General features: G+C 48.3%; 1 protein-coding gene across 4 annotated transcripts in view; it reads left to right on the top strand.

Moving 5' to 3' along the window:
- WDFY4 (WDFY family member 4) overlaps positions 1-16171 on the top strand; it is a 267773-nt gene that overhangs the window by 27702 nt on the left and 223900 nt on the right. For all 4 annotated transcript variants that reach the window (XM_032837856.1, XM_032837848.1, XM_032837867.1 and 1 more), the window contains exons 3-10: positions 2221-2335; positions 3183-3289; positions 5409-5543; positions 7783-7972; positions 9766-9955; positions 10279-10436; positions 11882-12334; positions 14693-14797. In XM_032837856.1, the coding sequence (XP_032693747.1) occupies positions 2221-2335; positions 3183-3289; positions 5409-5543; positions 7783-7972; positions 9766-9955; positions 10279-10436; positions 11882-12334; positions 14693-14797 (1453 nt within the window). The remainder of the gene's footprint in view (positions 1-2220; positions 2336-3182; positions 3290-5408; positions 5544-7782; positions 7973-9765; positions 9956-10278; positions 10437-11881; positions 12335-14692; positions 14798-16171) is intronic.

Raw genomic sequence — 16171 nt, 5'->3', positions numbered from 1 at the left:
CTCATTGTGCTTTTGATTTGCATTTTACTTACTATTATTTCCTGATTATTTTCCTAATTTGTTATTTATTGTATCTTTTATAAGTTACTTGTTTCATTTGCCTGTTTTAAGAAAATCAGAGTTTTTTAAAAATTAATTTGTGGGAATCTGGATGCTATTCGTTTGTCTGTTATATGCATTCCAGATATCTTTTTACCAATCCATGGCTTGTTTCCTTTGTACCTAGCATCTTTTAATACAGAGAACATGTCTTATTTATTTATTTATTTATTTATTTATTTTCAGCATCACAGAATTCATTGTTTATGCACCACACCCAGTGCTCCGTGCAATACGTGCCCTCCATAATACCCACCACCTGGTTCCCCCAACCTCCCACCCCCCCCGCCCCTTCAAAACCCTCAGATTGTTTTTCAGAGTCCATAGTCTGTCATGGTTCATCTCCCCCTCCAGTTTCCCCCAACTCCCTTCTCCTCTCCATCTCCCCATGTCCTCCATGCTATTTGTTATGCTCCACAGAGAACTTTTTTAAAAGGTTTTTACTCTTTAAGAAATATGGTATCTACAGCAAGGAAACACATTTCCCTCTGGAATTTTGATGCTTTTCTCACCTTTTCTAGAAGGAGGCTCTCAGGTTTAAAGAACTCAGTCACATCTTTGGGCAGGAATATAATTTAATATGGCTGGTGAGTAGGAGCAGTGGACAGCAGTCTAGCAAAACTCTATTTTGTGGAGGCCACTAATTGCCAGGAAACTGGAAAGAGGGAGTTGCCAGGAACTCAAGTCCTGTGCCAAGAAGAGTCACTCCACTCTGACTGTTGGTCTGGAGAGAGCTCTCCTCATCCTGGGACTAGTAAACTTTACCTGTGATGAACAGGAGAACAAAGGGAGAAGATTCTAATGAAAAGCAGATTGGGAGGGAATTCTGAAATTCTGAATTCTTAGGGCATCCTAAGTGGAATTTTAAAATTAATGACTTCTATTAAATAGTATCCTAAACAATAAAAGAAAAAGTTCAAGGTGAAAAGAGGACCAGATAGGATAGAACTAGAGAAGAAACAGAGAAGAAAGAATCTTAAAGAATTAAAAAAAAAGAAAAAGAAAAGAAATAGGAGATTAAAAGGGACCACAACCACTTGGACTCAAAAGAATTTCCCGAGCCTGGACCTAAGCTAGAAAACCAAGGAATAGATGGAGAAATTTCATTTCATGTGAATTTCAGGTTTCTGTACAGTGAAACCAAATAATACCAAATTAAAAGGAAAAAATGACAAATTTGAAAAAATCATGATAGTATTATGGACCAAGTGTTAACATTTTTTGGTATGTAAAGAGCTTTTTAAAACAAATAAGAAAATAGTGAAAACCCTGATAGAATAATAGGCTGAGGGTAAAAACAGGCACTTCAAGAAGCATAAAAAATGTTCATCTATTTTGGTAATCAAAAGACTGCGATTGAGAGGAGATTTTTTTTCTTCTATAAGCTTTCTCATTTAAGATGAAAAAGCATGACAGTGCCCCATGCACTTAGAGAAACTAGTCCCCTCCCATGGAGCCCCTGGAGAGGCTAATCAGGTAAACTTTTTCTGGGGAATGAGTTAGTAATCTGCATCAAAGCAGTAAAATAAATAAATGAATAAATAAATAAATAAATAGCATGTTCTTGTAACTTGCAATCCCACCCTTAGGAATTTATAAAAGGAAATAATTTTATGATTAAAACTTAGATACCTGCACAAGGTTCGAGAAGCATGAAGCATGCAAGGGTAGAATCAGAGAGGTAACAGTTGATGGGGTAAGGAAGTTGAGGGAGAGGGGAACCCAGAGAATCACCCTTGGAATTTCTCACTAGGGCACCTGGGTGCTTGGTAGAACCATTCACAGAGACAAGATACACAGATCTGGGAGGAAGGCAGTGGTTTGAATTATGTGTATTTGACATTTCAGGAGCATGAGTTCAGGGGCCGATGCTCAGCGCCCAGTTGGATGTGGGTTTGGAGCTCAGCAGAAGCTGAAGAATTTATAGGCACTAGGGTAGGAATACAGTGGAAGGTGTGTTAGGGTAGATGTTAGGGCAGGTGTTTCGGGGGCCTTTGGGATACACCTGGGACAGTGAGGTGACCCATGGGTTTGGGCTGGCAGGGAAAGCGGCATAGTGATTCTCATGCCTTGCTTTGTCATTTTGACATCTTTGCTGGAATCCTGTTTATTGCCCTTCAGGCCTGGGAAAACTCCGTGGGGATCATCTGCTTTCCCAGTCTCCAAAGGCTGGCAGAAGATACTTCAAACCAGCTTGCCCAAGAGATACAGAAGGCACTTGTGGGAAAGCCTGCAGGTAAGAGAACACTTGATGGAGAGCAAAACCATCTTGCATGTTCCTCCCAGGACCCCTATGAAGCTCTTCTCTGTTTTCCAGGGGAGTCAGACTGGTGCCTTCCAGAGAGTGCCACAGGCTCACTTCTGCTGTCGAGGGTGTTGGGAATGAAGGGAAAGGTTGGCAAAGGAGAGTAGAGGGATTTGCAGAATTCTGCTGCTCCTGGGAGGGACACACACACACACACACACACACACACACACAACCGGGGTCTCTGGGAGGGGGCGTACTAGGATATAAGGCACACCTGTGTGTTCAGTGAATCGCTCTATCCAGAAAAGACATAGAAGCTAAAGCGAAACATGTTTTCAGTTTTGGGGCTCCTAACTTGCATTTGTCTGCTCCTACAGCTGGACCCTGGAGGCTGGGCAGAGTTTCATGGTGACACAGGGCTGAGGGGCAGGAAGGGATTCTAGGGGGAAGGAGTATCTTGAGACTGGTGCAGATTGCAGGCATCTCTGCAAAGTAAGGGGCTGAAAGATACAGAAAGAGGAGTGAGGACTCTGGATTGGGAGAAGACCAATAGCTGGGGAGCTTCTTATTATTTGGTAATGGAGAGCCATTGATGGTTGTTGAACAGGCATGTTGACATGATAAAGAAGGTCCCCCCAGGAGATTAATCTGGCAGAGTGTGAGATGTTTGGTATGGTTTCAGATGGCATTGTGGAGAGGAGAGGAGACAGAAGTGCCCTAAAGATGCGAAAGCACATCTCACGGGAAAGGAGGCCAAGGGGAGGGAAAGGAGTGTGGGCAGGTCATTGCCCCGCCCTGCTGGTAACCTTTTCTCCCCTTCGTGTGCTGTTGCCAGAGCAAGCCAGGGAGGCAGCTGGGCAGTTGCTGCGGTGGAAGGGGGATGTGGATCAGGATGGCTACCTGCTCCTGAAGTCAGTATTTGTGCTCACAGGGACAAACTCGGTAAGTTTCGGACCCCGTGGGCCCCACTTGGGAGCTCTGTATCCATGTGCAGCAGGAAGTCCCAGCAAAGGGCAGTGGCATGTCTCAAGTGTGTCTTTTTTCCTGTGATACTGATTTATCATTTCTCTTGCCCTATGTCCCTTCTGATCTAGAACATGGACTTGAGCAGCTGAAATTCATTTTGGAATCCTGCTTTTTTTCAGTTGACCAGCTGTCTGTAACCTTGGGCAGATTGTCACCTTTCTGGGACCCAACTGTGTGGCTAATTTTAGAATAGGGGATAATGCCTTAGTTCTAGGGTTAGTGCAAGGATTAACAATGGCTGATGTGTACAGATGGTTTCCTGTGTCAGGGCAAGAGGACAGGTGTGTCCTGTGCAGGTCAGTTAAACCCTCCACACCCTCTGAGTAAGACTGTGAAGCCACTTTAGTTACCATCCTGTGTACTTGCTGTCTGTCTGACTCCGGAGCCTGTGCTCTGAGCCACTGCTCTTTAATGCCTCCTGCTAAACTCAAACCGAAGGAGCCCACCTTAGGCACCTTAGGCACCTGTCCCATGCATGCCCGGGGACAGTGCCTGAATGAGTCTGACTTCTCTTCCTTCCCTTCCCTTCCTACGGTACAACCCTCCTGGTTGCAGACATGTCCTTCCTGTGACTGAGGATGACTGTGTCCTCTTAGGCAGAAGCAGTGCCCGGGAGCTGTGGCTATCAGCAGGAAAGGCCAGAGGCCCTGGACAGGGCAGGCCCAGAGACTTGTGTATCTGGTGAGAGTGCCCACTGCACGCCAGTCTGGCACTCAGCACCAGGAGCAGCAGGGAACCAGATGGGGGCAGGGCTGCCCTGAGGCTAAAGGTGGAGGAGACCTCAGCCGGGCATCTGAAATAGTGCTTGGAGCTGGGGGAGGAGGTTGGCGTGCAGTCCCTCACTGGGGGAGGGTCCCTGGCCTTTGCTCTATATACGTCCTGGAACACTACCCATGTGGCAACCTGAAGCACAGAGAGGGAGCTTTTCTGTCCCTGGAGCAGGACTGCTCACACTCTGGTAGTAAAAATTAACCTAAGATCTTGTCTTCCACTGTGAGCCACCAGCCTGCAAAGCAGTGAGACAAGTAAGTAGGTGTATTTTAGTGGAGCCCGTGCAGCGTGGAGGACAGAGGAGCCCCCCTGAGCCAGGGTGCAGGAGAGCCAGGTGTCCAATACGGGTGCCCTACCACTATCATGCCCTGGAAGCTTCAAGGCGGAAGGATAGGACCAGCATCCTGCTTTATATTCCTGGTTCTGGCCCAGACTGTGCATTCTTCCTTTCTTTTTCTCATTTTGCCACCATGTGTGTCACCTTAGTCAGCTGGGTGGAAAGTTGGGTGGACAGTATGCTTTAGATTAATGCCATATGTATGTATGCACGCACACACACACGCAGACCTTGCTGCTGCCATAACCCCGGGGAAGCTGCTGGCTGAGCAAGTGGAAGAAAGGCTCCAGAAAGTTCCATACTGAGCCTGGTCCCCTCTCTGCCGACTTCCTGTCTTCTCCCCTATGGCTGGCCGCTCTGGTTATCAGTGCTAACTTATGGGACTGTGTCAGTCTTGGGGACGTCTCAGATCTGAACAAGGGGATGGGAAGGTCCTTGATCAAGTCCTTCATTACGGGTTTCCACTTGTTCTGAACCATGCACTCCCGATTATCCAATTCCCTAATCAGGATGCAACCTACCCAAATCAGTAGTGTAATCGTGTAGGAAAGCCCTTGTGTTCTGCTCTATACCTGTCCCTCCCTCCCTCGTTCCCACCCTTCTTTCCTCCTTTCCTTCCTTCCTATTACCTATCCTATAAAAGATGGGATGTTTATTGAGCACATAGTATACACTGTATAAATGTAATCTTCACAGCTGCCCTAGGTGGGTCGGATGATTGTCTTTGGTCTTACTTAAGAATGTGTTGCCCAGGGGTGGACGGGGGAAAAAAAAAAAAAAAAGAATGTGTTGCCCGGAGAGAAGATAGGATTTACCCACGTTCCCAGCTAAAATGGTCGCAGGGACTGGCTGGACCATGCTGTTCTGGGCCAGAGGGGTGCTCCGCTGGCTCTGCAGCCATGGGTCAGGTCTGCGCTTCCCTTGCAGGAGACACTGGGCAGAGTTGCTGAGTCTGGCCTTCCAGCCCTGCTCCTGCAGTGCCTTTACCTCTTCTTTGTCTTTCCTCTGGAAAAGGACGAGCTTTTGGAGAGTGATGTTCAAGTTCAGAGGATGTTTGTGCAGGTGAGTGAGAGGAGGGCTCCCTAGCCCTTGGCCAAGACCTTGCTCTGCTTCTTAGAGATGTTTTCATCTTCCTCAGTCATAGCCCCAAAGTAACTCTGTCCTCCCAGACGGCCAGCTCATCTGTTGGTTCCCAGGCCCAGCCAATGCCAGCAATCCTATGCATTTGGAAAACAGATGTTCTTCTCTCTCTATCTCATTCCTCCCTCTATTGATAGCCCCTTGTTCTCCCCCAGAAAAGCACACAGCTCCTCTTCCTCCTGCACTTGGTCCCCGTAGCTCCCCTTCCTCCAGGGTGCGTTCCCAGGCCCTGTCTGCCCTCCCCAGCATGTGGAGTCCCCGTCCCCGGCCCCCGTGTCCTCTGAAGACAAGCAGGCTAACTGCACTTGCATAAGGGTAACCAACATTTCCCAAGTATTTCCCTTTCGCTCACCTCCCCCACACCTTGCCATGGCCTTGCATCTGTCCCTTCCCCGAGCCCTCTCTTCCATTCCAGGAGGAATGTAGTACTACAGTTCTGATTCCATGTCAGCTAAAGCATGGTCAGTGAAAGTGGTAGTGGGTGAGGGGCTGGCATTGGGACCCTGGGGATCTGGCTCCCAAGAATACTTTGTGAGGTCACCTCCTTCCGCCTCCCAGAAGCTATCTCAGGCTGCTCAACATCAGTGTAATTTCCTGGTGTCCTTCCCCATTTTCCCTATCCTCTCTAACTACCAGCAGCAGCTTTTTTTTAGCAGAACTTCTCACCTCTTTCCCTGCCCCCTTACTGGCCAGTTCTGCTTTCTCAGGCTCCCAGATGCTGCCGTCTCCAGAAGACTCCTCCTGCCTCTCTAGAGAAGACCTTGGCGGTGGGGAGGGAAAGGGGGGCCCTATGTCCCGCTCATCTTTCTGCAGCCAGGGCCTCAGGGCGCCGTCTCACAGAGCAGGTGCTTAAGAGCTTTTGCAAATTTCCGAGTGCATTTGTGCATCGCACACGCACATTCATGCTAGCATCCGTGTGAGAGTCATTCTCAAGCCAGAATCATTGTTATCTGAGCTTATCTCACAAGTTCACTTATGGTAGGTCACCCCTCAAGCTGCATTTGTTGGAAGCTTGGGCATCATTTATCTGTATATAAATCACATTCTCAGTGGTGGCAGGATGCAGTCCTGGGCACTTTGACAAGCCCTTACCATGTGGCTTTCCCGTGTCCTGCAGAGAACTAGTGCAACCCTGCCTTCACGGTTCGATCCATGCATGGGTAGAACACGAGCCAAGTGATAGGCCATGGCTGCGTTCCTTGGGGCTTTCCTTATTTCATTCCACAAAATTATATGGAGCTCCTCCCATGTGCTGCTCTACACCAGACCGGTGGTTCCAGCAGCAAGCATAGTACCCTCTCTCGTAGAGGTGACAGAAAGATGGGGAGGCCAAACAGCGGAAATAACCATGTGATTAAAGAGCAGTGCCCTGATTTTTTAAGTGCTCTGAAGGAAAAAATGGAAGGTGTCCTGGGAAATGAGGACACGGGGACCTGATTTAGAGTAGAGGATGAAGGAAGGCTGTCCAGAGGAAATGGCACTCAACTGGAGTGGAGGGTTGTAGCAGAGGTGTGAAGGGGAAGGAGAGGGGACAGGAGCAGAAATGGTGTTGAAGGGTCCCATGGCCAGCAGATGGGGTCTGGAGCCCAGTTCTGTGGCTGTCCAGCTTGGACTCTGTTACTGAGGTCAGAAGGGGCTAATAGATTCAGATGGAAGGAGCTGTCCATATCTGCTGAAGAAGGAGATCTAGTCAGACCATCCAGAGCCAAAGGGAGGACTGCGCACAATCACCTGAGAGAGGAGGTGGGGCTGGTCTGCACAGAGGTCTGTGAACCATGATTTACCCCAAGTGGCAGGACCATATCAGAAGAACCTTTGGTGGCCACTGGGAGATGGTGGGAGAAGAGGCATGGGGCCCAGAGAGGAAGTTCTAGGATAACTTCTGTGTAAAAGAACAACTCTCTGAGTCAAACCCTTCTTTGTCATTCTGAATTGGAAAGGGTAAAAACTGCTTGCATAAGATTAGGAGTGCAGACCTTAGCCCACCCCCTGTCATCTTTTCTAGATGGTGCTCCTGACCCTGAGGCTCTGAGGCAGAGGGTGACCCATACAACCCATCCTTTGTCCTGAGGCATACTCCTGGGAGCTCTGGAAAAGGAGGGAAGGGATCTATTACAGGAAGGAGGCTTCCTAACTAGGCATCTTTATTTTTTTCCTCCAGATGTTGCTGAACATTTGCTGTGAGTCTCAGGGGCTGGAGAAACTTCTATCAGGAAATGAGCTTCAGTCTCTAGTGATTGCCACTACCTGTCTTCGGGAACACAGCTGCTGTTTTTGGAAGGAACCCACCTTCTGTGTGCTGAGGGCAATCTCCAAAGCCCAGAACCTCGGCATCATCCAGTACTTGCAGGGTATGACCCCGGGAGACCGGGGCTGGGATGTGGGCCCACTTTCTACAACGAGACCCTGGAACCAAAAAAGGCATGGCCAAACAGCGTCTTCACAGATGCCCATCTTGGCCTAGTAGATGACCCTTTCTTGGTTTCCTTCATAAGAGTGTGTTTATTATTTATTTTGGTGCTCCCTTGGAGGAGGAAAGGAAAGGGGAACTCATTTACTGCGCACATGCTGTCAAACACAGGCTGTGCTGGACCCATTTGTGTGCTATCTCATCTGTGTCTTTGAGATGGATATTAATGCCGTTTCGTAAAGTGGAAAATGGGGGCCAAGGGTGGGAAAACTTGCCCAGCTCCCAGCTCACAACCCCGAGAATCACATTCTAAACCCAGAGATGTCCAATCCAGAGCTTCCGGCTCTGATCTGGGCAGCATATGTAGTGCTGATGCCATAGATTCTGGAACCAGACAGCTGGGCTGTGGACTCCAGGTTTGTCCTCCTGTTCTCATAGCTGAATGACCTTGAGCCCTCAAGTGCCTGTGTGCCTCAGTTCTTTTATCTGTAAAATGGGGGTAGTAAACCCTTGCCCTGTGATCGGTCTTCTCTCTGGGGCGGGGCGTCAGCTGGGGACAGCTGAGAGAGTTCAACAAATCCACTATTGTAACTGAGCCTGGGACCAAACGTCAGCCCCAGGTTAGGGATTTAAGGTAAGGCCAGGGCCCAGCAGTAATGGCCCTTAGCTGAGCTGGGCCTGAGATGATCAGCAGCCCAGGTAACCCCCACAGGCTAGAGTCAGAGACCCCTGAGAAAGAGCTGCATGTGTTGGTGGCAGGTGTCTCTCACTGTACCATTATTAACAAAAGAAAATTTAGACCTCGGTGGGGGAGGCTGCTGCCTGGAGCCCTGAGCCCAGGACTCCCCTAGGTTCGGAATGAGTAGTTCCCATGGAACTTCTCTGAAGAGAAGTTCTGGAAGAAAGGGCTGGCCTGGTGGTTCCCTGTAAAGCCCGCAGCTCTTGGGGCTGACCTGCCCAGCATGCAGACTTTGGGGGGCATCTGAAGCCTTGTTGCTGAGGAACAGAGCAAGTGTGATCTTGTAGACAATTTTCCTGATCCACTGGTGTGTCCTTCCTGGCACTCAGAAGAGCCTTCCACCGGTGAAAGAGCTCTAAAAGTAGTGATCCCTCAAATTGCAAATCCAGTGACCTCTCTCTTATGATTCAAATCTTCGCGTGGCTTCTCACAGCTCTGGGTAACTGACAAGTTCCATGGCTAGGGCCCACACTTCTGGGCCCTGGTCCTGCCTTCCTCCTTTCCCTTGCAGCCCACACTTCTGGGGGCCAACCCCCCTGGGTACTTTAGTAGCAGAAACACACCACCTTTTCATCCCTCACTTTCTTCGACTCCCATATCCTTCCCTGAACTTTTAATCAGGTTGATCTCTGTGCATCTTCTGTGCTGCTTCCTTAAGAAGGTCTTTCTCAGTGCCCAGCTCTGGCACTGTGTTGCTCACGACCTGACAGACCCGCCCGTCCCACCCCTGCTGCATGATGGGAATTAGGAGCAGCCGGCCAAGACACTTCCTTCCTCTTCCTGTTTCACCTACTCTCCATCTGGGTCTGCAGAATGGGGCTCTTGGGACGGCACTTCCCATGGGGGAAACTTCTTGACTCAAGACCCAGTAGAAAAGTGTTTTGAATTAATTCGCATTTACATCTTGATATGTACAGTTTAAAGGAGGGTGGGGAGCAGACGGCTGTGGCAGAAAAGCTACGACCTCCAAACTCAATAAGGTTTTCTTCCTGCAGCCATGGATTGCATCAAGCTCTCCCTTCAGAACCTCTCCAAGCTTGCGGACAGCCTCCCCGCTCCTGAGGTGAGCGAGGCAGTGAACCTCATCTTGGGCTTTGTGAAGGACTCCTACCCCGTCTCCTCAGCTCTGTTCCTAGAGTTTGAGAATGGAGAGGGCTACCCTCTGCTCCTTAAAGTGTTACTTCGGTAAGTGGTTGTCCTTGGTGGGGGAGAAATTGCCAAAGCCTAGGTCTTTTGGGATGGGTTCAGCCACGGGAAGCGGCCTTCCCATGAGCAAATGCTGTAGCTCTTCACAGGTTTATATGGATTCCGAGTGCATGTCCTTATACCCAAGGCTGCCATTTGCAGAGTAACTTTTATCCAGGGTGCTCCCCTTGCCTTTTGGTGCTAGGCTGGTGGAGACCTCTGGGGGACTGGCATTTCCTCGGCATCCCTGTGACGAGTGCCAGGAGCCAACATGGCTGCCCCATCCAAGAAGCCCACAGAGCTGGCCTCGTCTGTTCCCACAGGTATGACGGGCCAACACAGAGTGAAGTGGACCCCCACCTGGAGGAGCTCCTTGACCTGGTGGTGTGGCTGACAACCTGTGGGAGGTCAGAGCTGAAGGTGTTTGACAGCGTCACGTACCCTCAGCTGGAAGGCTTCAAGTTCCATCATGAGGCTTCTGGTGGGTCATCTTATGTCTCTGGGGGCCTGGCAGTGACTGACACTGTGCCCTGCAAATGCTACACTGGTCTATTACTGCCTCTTTGTGGAGAAGTGAATACTTGGCTCCTGTCAGGGATTTTGTTGTGCCTCTGTGGAGATTACCTATGGATTTAAAATCTCCCCCTTTTAGATTTTTTTTTTTTTATGTCTTGGTGGGTTTCAAAGGAAATATTTGCTTAATAAAGGCAAAGACCCTCTCAGGTAATGGAGGGAGCCTCTGACCTCCACCTCCACCTCTGCTATGACGTACTCTGCAACATGTGTTCCTATACAAGTACTGATGTCCCCAAGACAGCCACCCAGGTTCAGAGACAGGGCCACCTCCATTCTTTGAGATTGATTGGTTATTTGATTGATGAACTCTGTGCAGCAAAGGCACCAGTGGGACAAGGCAGGTATCTGCTCCCTAAAACATCACTGTAGAGACAGTCCCACATATATGGAATCATGATCTCCTCTGTAACTGGCTGATAAATGCATCGGGGACAGTGGTGACACCAGGCAGGTGGGTCAGGTCTGTCCGGGTTACTCAGAAAACTCAAAGTGGGGTTTCAAGGCTCGGAGTGGATCGCCCAGGTAGAAAGGAAGAGGATAAAGTTCAAAGGCAGAAAGTACAGCCTGAGGAAAGACATGGGGACTACACACATCTGGGTGAGTGTGGGGAAATGGGCACAGAGACGGGCACAGACCAGAGCGTGGTTTCAGGAACATCTCTGGAGTCTGAGGCAGGGAGGGCCGGAGACAGGGAGTTCTCTGGTGGAGAGTCTCCTGGGCCAGAAAAGATGAGGCTTTATCCTTGAGCTGGAGAGAAAGGAGGGGGTGGTTTCTAAAGGTGTCTCTGTTTAGTCGCTTGGCTAGAAATGAAACTGACTTTGCTTAGTAATCTTTAACATCATTGAATTTTAATTGATTAAAACCAACCCTTCAGCCCAGCACTCCCCAAAGGAACTATAATGCGAGACATACCACATAATTTTAAATGCCCTGTAGCCATATTTAAAAAAATAAGAAGAAACAGGTCAAGTTATTTTTCATAATATATTTTATTTAACCTAATATATCCAAAATATTACCATTTCAGCGTGTGGTCAATATAAATAATTGTTAGTGGCATTCTTTATGCTGCAGCTTAGAAATCCGCTGTCTATTCTTACACTCACAGAACACACCAGTTGGGTGGCTATATTTCTAGGGCTCCGTGAGTCACCATGTCTTGGACCAGTGCAGCTCTGGCCTTACTCACACTCAGCACAGCCGGCTTTTCTGGACTTCTCATAGACATTCACCTACAGGAGCTGGAAAATAGAAACTATAAATGGTATTTCCCAACGGTAATGCAAGCATGTGTTTCTAGGCATGGGCGGGAGAAATGACCTGCAGGATTATTCCCTCTTTCATCTTCAGGGGTGACTGTGAAGAATCTTCAGGCCTTCCAAGTCCTACAGAACGTTTTCCACAAAGCCAGCAACCCCATCCTCTGCACCAAAGTCCTAGCAGCCATCAGGATCATGTGGGCCTGGAATGCCCGTAACTTCTTCCTGCTGGAGTGGACCTTGCAGCCCATCTCGCAGTTTGTGGAGATCATGCCCCTGAAGGCAGCCCCAGTGCAGAAGCAATTCTTCCAGCTGCTGGAGGCCCTGGTCTTCGAGCTGCATTATGTGCCCCACGAGATCCTGGGGAAGGTGCAGTGCCTGATCAAGGAGAGCCCCGAGTCACCGTGCTCCCTGGTGGCCCTGCAGAGTGTCCTCAAGATAGTTGGCAGGGACCTTCTCTTCACTGACATCTTCCGGGACTCTGGTCTCCTTGGCTTGCTGCTGGCCCAGCTGCGGAAGCGGGCCAAGATCCTGAGGAAGTCAGGTGCCTCCCAGGAGTGTCGGGAAGGGTAGGGGAGCAGGTTGGTGGTGCGGGGGGAGGGGTCTGTGTGCTATTCTGCCGCCCAGCAACATAACAGAAAAAGTGAGTGTGCCCATGTCACCTGGAATGGGGGGTGGTGGTTGGAGAAGGTATCTTGGGGCACATGGCTTTGCAGAGTGGACAGTCCTCTATTTCCTGTAACCAGATTGATCTTCCCCATGAAGAGGCCAGAGAGATGGGTGTACCTTTAAACAGACTCATGGGGCTAACTCAGGCCTGGTGAATTCTCAGCTTGCAGATATTTCCTGCACTGAATGGTGTCTGAGTATGTAGATGGAGAGATGTCAGGGAGGCAAGGGTGCTCCCAGAGTCCTGGGGTTCTGGCAGGGCAGAGGGTATGGCATGTGTGTGTTAGGGGGTCAGGGGTACACAGCCTCCTTTAGGTGCTATCAGGCCCAGTGTTCTCCCACCTGGAGCAATGATCACTGCTATCCAGTTTCCCCCTCCAAGTCTTGTCCCACTTCTTGTGTTTTGTGTCCTTTTGGGCTCTGCACCTGTGGCTCCTTGGCAACATCCCTTCACCCCTCCCTTGGCCCTGTGCTCTTAACCTCAGCAGCTTCTGCTTCCCCCCGGCGACTCCAGGCTCCCTTCTGTCCAGGCAGGAGTGCTGGCTGGGCCTTCTCACTGCCTGACCACAGCCCCAGGCACACACCCTGATGTGATTTGTCCACGACCCCCACCTCCACCAACCTGCAGATAGGAGCCAAGGTTTGAGAACGCCTTTCCCAGTTCTTGGCTTTCCCGCATCTGCCCCTCTGGGCTTTCAGCCTGGAGAAGTCACACCAGGACACTTAATCCAGCCACTTACCTCTCCCCAACATTTGGCCTTTTCTCCTACGGCACTGGGTGAGAGGGACTGAGGGCTCTCTAGCCATTGGCTGCTTTTGGAATTGGGCTTCAGACTCAAGCTGATGTCATCCGTTTGTCTGTTCCCTGGGCCTGTCTGAGGGGAGGAAGCTGAGGGAGAGAGTGTGGGCACTGGGGCCAGACAACCCTGGATGGAAATCCTGGTTATGTTACTTAGGAGCTGAGTGATCCTGAGCAAGTTCCTTAACCTCTCTGAGCCACTTTCCTCCTGTTAAATGGGTACAAGAATGTCTACATCATAAGGATGTGGTCAGCATTAAATGAGGAAGTACGGAGGTCCCCTTGCTGTGCCTGGAGCATCACAGGTGCTCAAGAAATGTTAGTTGTCTTCTCCCCTGCAGCTTCTGTGGCAATGCATGGAGGACTGAGACAGACAGGCAACTCTGGGATGCCTGGAAGGACTCACATCTCCCTGGGAGTGTTTGTAAATCTGGTCAAGATGGTGGATGAGGAGATCCCTGCTTTACATATCTGGGCCTCTGGGCTGGGCCTTGGAGACCGTCCCACCACGTGCTTTTTTCCACTGCCCTTCACATAGTGTTTTTGTTTAATGTTTCTGTGGTACCCTACTGTGTAACGCTTCCCAGCAGCCTGCTGTTGAATTTGCTTTTAAATCCCATCTCCAGACCTATGACCATTCCCAGCAGAATTTGAACTTTTTTGTGAGGTGATGTATCCGGTCTTACTTTTTGCTTTCTATTGTCATAGTTTTATAACGCTAGTTGTATTTCATTGTTATAATGTCTCATGTCTAGTGTTTCTGTTGTTTCTTATTTTTCTTAGATACTTTGTCTCTTGGTTAATAAACTCTACCTTTATCCACTCATTCAATCATTCCCCGAATAGGTGTTGGGCTTCCCTCTTGTGTCAGGCACTTTTCTGGCACTCAGGATTCAACAGTGGACACACAGGCCTGGTTTGCCCTCATGAATCTAATGGAAACACCCATCCATTCCAGAAACTGGCAAGCCGCTCCATACCTCAGATGGGAGCTGGCAGTCCTCCCTCCCAGGCATGAATGGCAAAATACAAAACTGTCCAGAGGAAATTCAAAGAGGTGGGCTTTGGACATTGTGTAGAGTAGTGGTTCTCAAAGAGTGGTCCTTAGACCAGCTACATTAACATCATCTGGGAACTTATAAAAAATGCAATTATAGCATCCCACCTAAGACCTCCTTAGCTAGAAATTCTGGGGAGGAATTCCAGCTTCCGATTTTAGCATGCCCTCCAGGGGATTTTGTTGTGCTTAAGTTGGAACTCCAACGGTTATAAGGAGTAATAGGGTGACTTCTTCTGAATTAGGATGCACACTCTCTTAAAATAGAAGCATTATGTTCTCATTTCCTCGAGAGTATAGGAAACTAATGGAATCAGAGATTTGGGGTCATACCAGGTATACTTAAGATTTTATGTATTGCTTCTTAAATATGGCAGGAAACAAAGAGTCCATGCTTGGTGTTCAGGATACAGAAAGAGAACTGACCTGTGTGATGCTGAGAACTGTGGTCACACTTCTGAGAGGCTCAGTACGGAATGCAGGTAAGGGGGCGGGCACCAAACTCATTTTGTCACTGCTGGGCAAAACATTAACTGTCTCCCATGATTTATGTCCGTGTTGTCAGGTTTAGCCAAGGAATAACCAACATGAAAGCTGTGGCTAATGTCCGTTTGCTGGTTGATGTCCCGTGATTATCAGTAACTTGGTAGACATCTTGGTTGAAAAATTTTACTTTTAAGATCATTGAATAGGGTTGGGATAGAGATATCCTAAAGTTATGAGACCACATAAATTACCCTCTTTCAAGTAAAATCTATGAATATCTTGCTGCACGGACTAAGTTGCTTTTCAAAAAAATCAGAATTGTAAAACGTAGGTAAAGAAAACAAACCATTTTTAAGAGGCTTCCAGCCCCTGATGAGCTCAGTAGCTCCATCCATACAATATATTTTTAGCTTCTTAGGATCCTGTGACTTCCATGTTTTTTTAATTTGGTGCATTAACAATGCATGTGTATACGTTATGTTACGAAGCAGATGTATCAACAAAGTGACATCATTGGTTTGGTGATTTGGGGTGTTTTTATCTGAGCGCCTCATAGATCAACGATACCAAATGTGAATAATTATTTCATATCCAGAAACTCTGTAATGTTAGACTATCAAAGATTCCCTGGCAGTACTGGTTAAAATGCATATTCCTAGCCTCACTCCCAGAGATTTAATTAGCAGCCAGTCAAGGTAGAGCTCAGGAATCTTTTTTTTTTTTTTTTTAAGTGGGCTTCATGCCCCACATGGAGCCCAGTATGGGGCTAGAACTCAAGGTCATAAGATCAAGAGTCAGATGCTTAACTGAACGAGCCACCCAGGCAACCCAGGGAACTACGTTAAAACAGTCTTCCAAGATGATTTCCATGTAGGGATGCCTGGCCCATAAGTGGTGAATTCCTGTCTCATGGAGCCAGCTCAAGTCTACATCATGCCGCTTGAATGATCTGGTTACTTCCTAGTTCTTATTCCACACATGATCACACCACATGTCAATCCTGCAGAGGAAATTCTTAGGATTACTTTTAAACAAACGTACGCCACTAGTCAAACTTCTTTCATCCGTCCCCCCAATCCAGGAAACTAGCTCAGAATTATATATGTTCATAACTTTAATTCTGGTTTGTTTTCAATACGAATTTTGGCAGAGAAGAGAGAGACTCGCCCTTGGCCCTGGATTAGGGTATGAACTGGCAATAAAGGATAGAGGTACGATCTAGTTAACGTTTATATTAGGTGGGTTTCTAAGAAAAATTCACTGAAAAATTTTTAAAAAGAAATTTCAAAAGCAGAATTTTCATTGAAATAGAATTAAAAAAAAGGTATTTTGTTTGTTTTTGTTTAATTTCTCCACAGCTTCAGCTTCTC

Source organism: Lontra canadensis, unplaced genomic scaffold, assembly GCF_010015895.1.
Source record: "Lontra canadensis isolate GAN:19392208 unplaced genomic scaffold, GSC_riverotter_1.0 scaffold3, whole genome shotgun sequence".
NCBI lineage: Eukaryota > Metazoa > Chordata > Mammalia > Carnivora > Mustelidae > Lontra > Lontra canadensis.
This window is presented reverse-complemented; position numbering and strand designations above follow the sequence as displayed.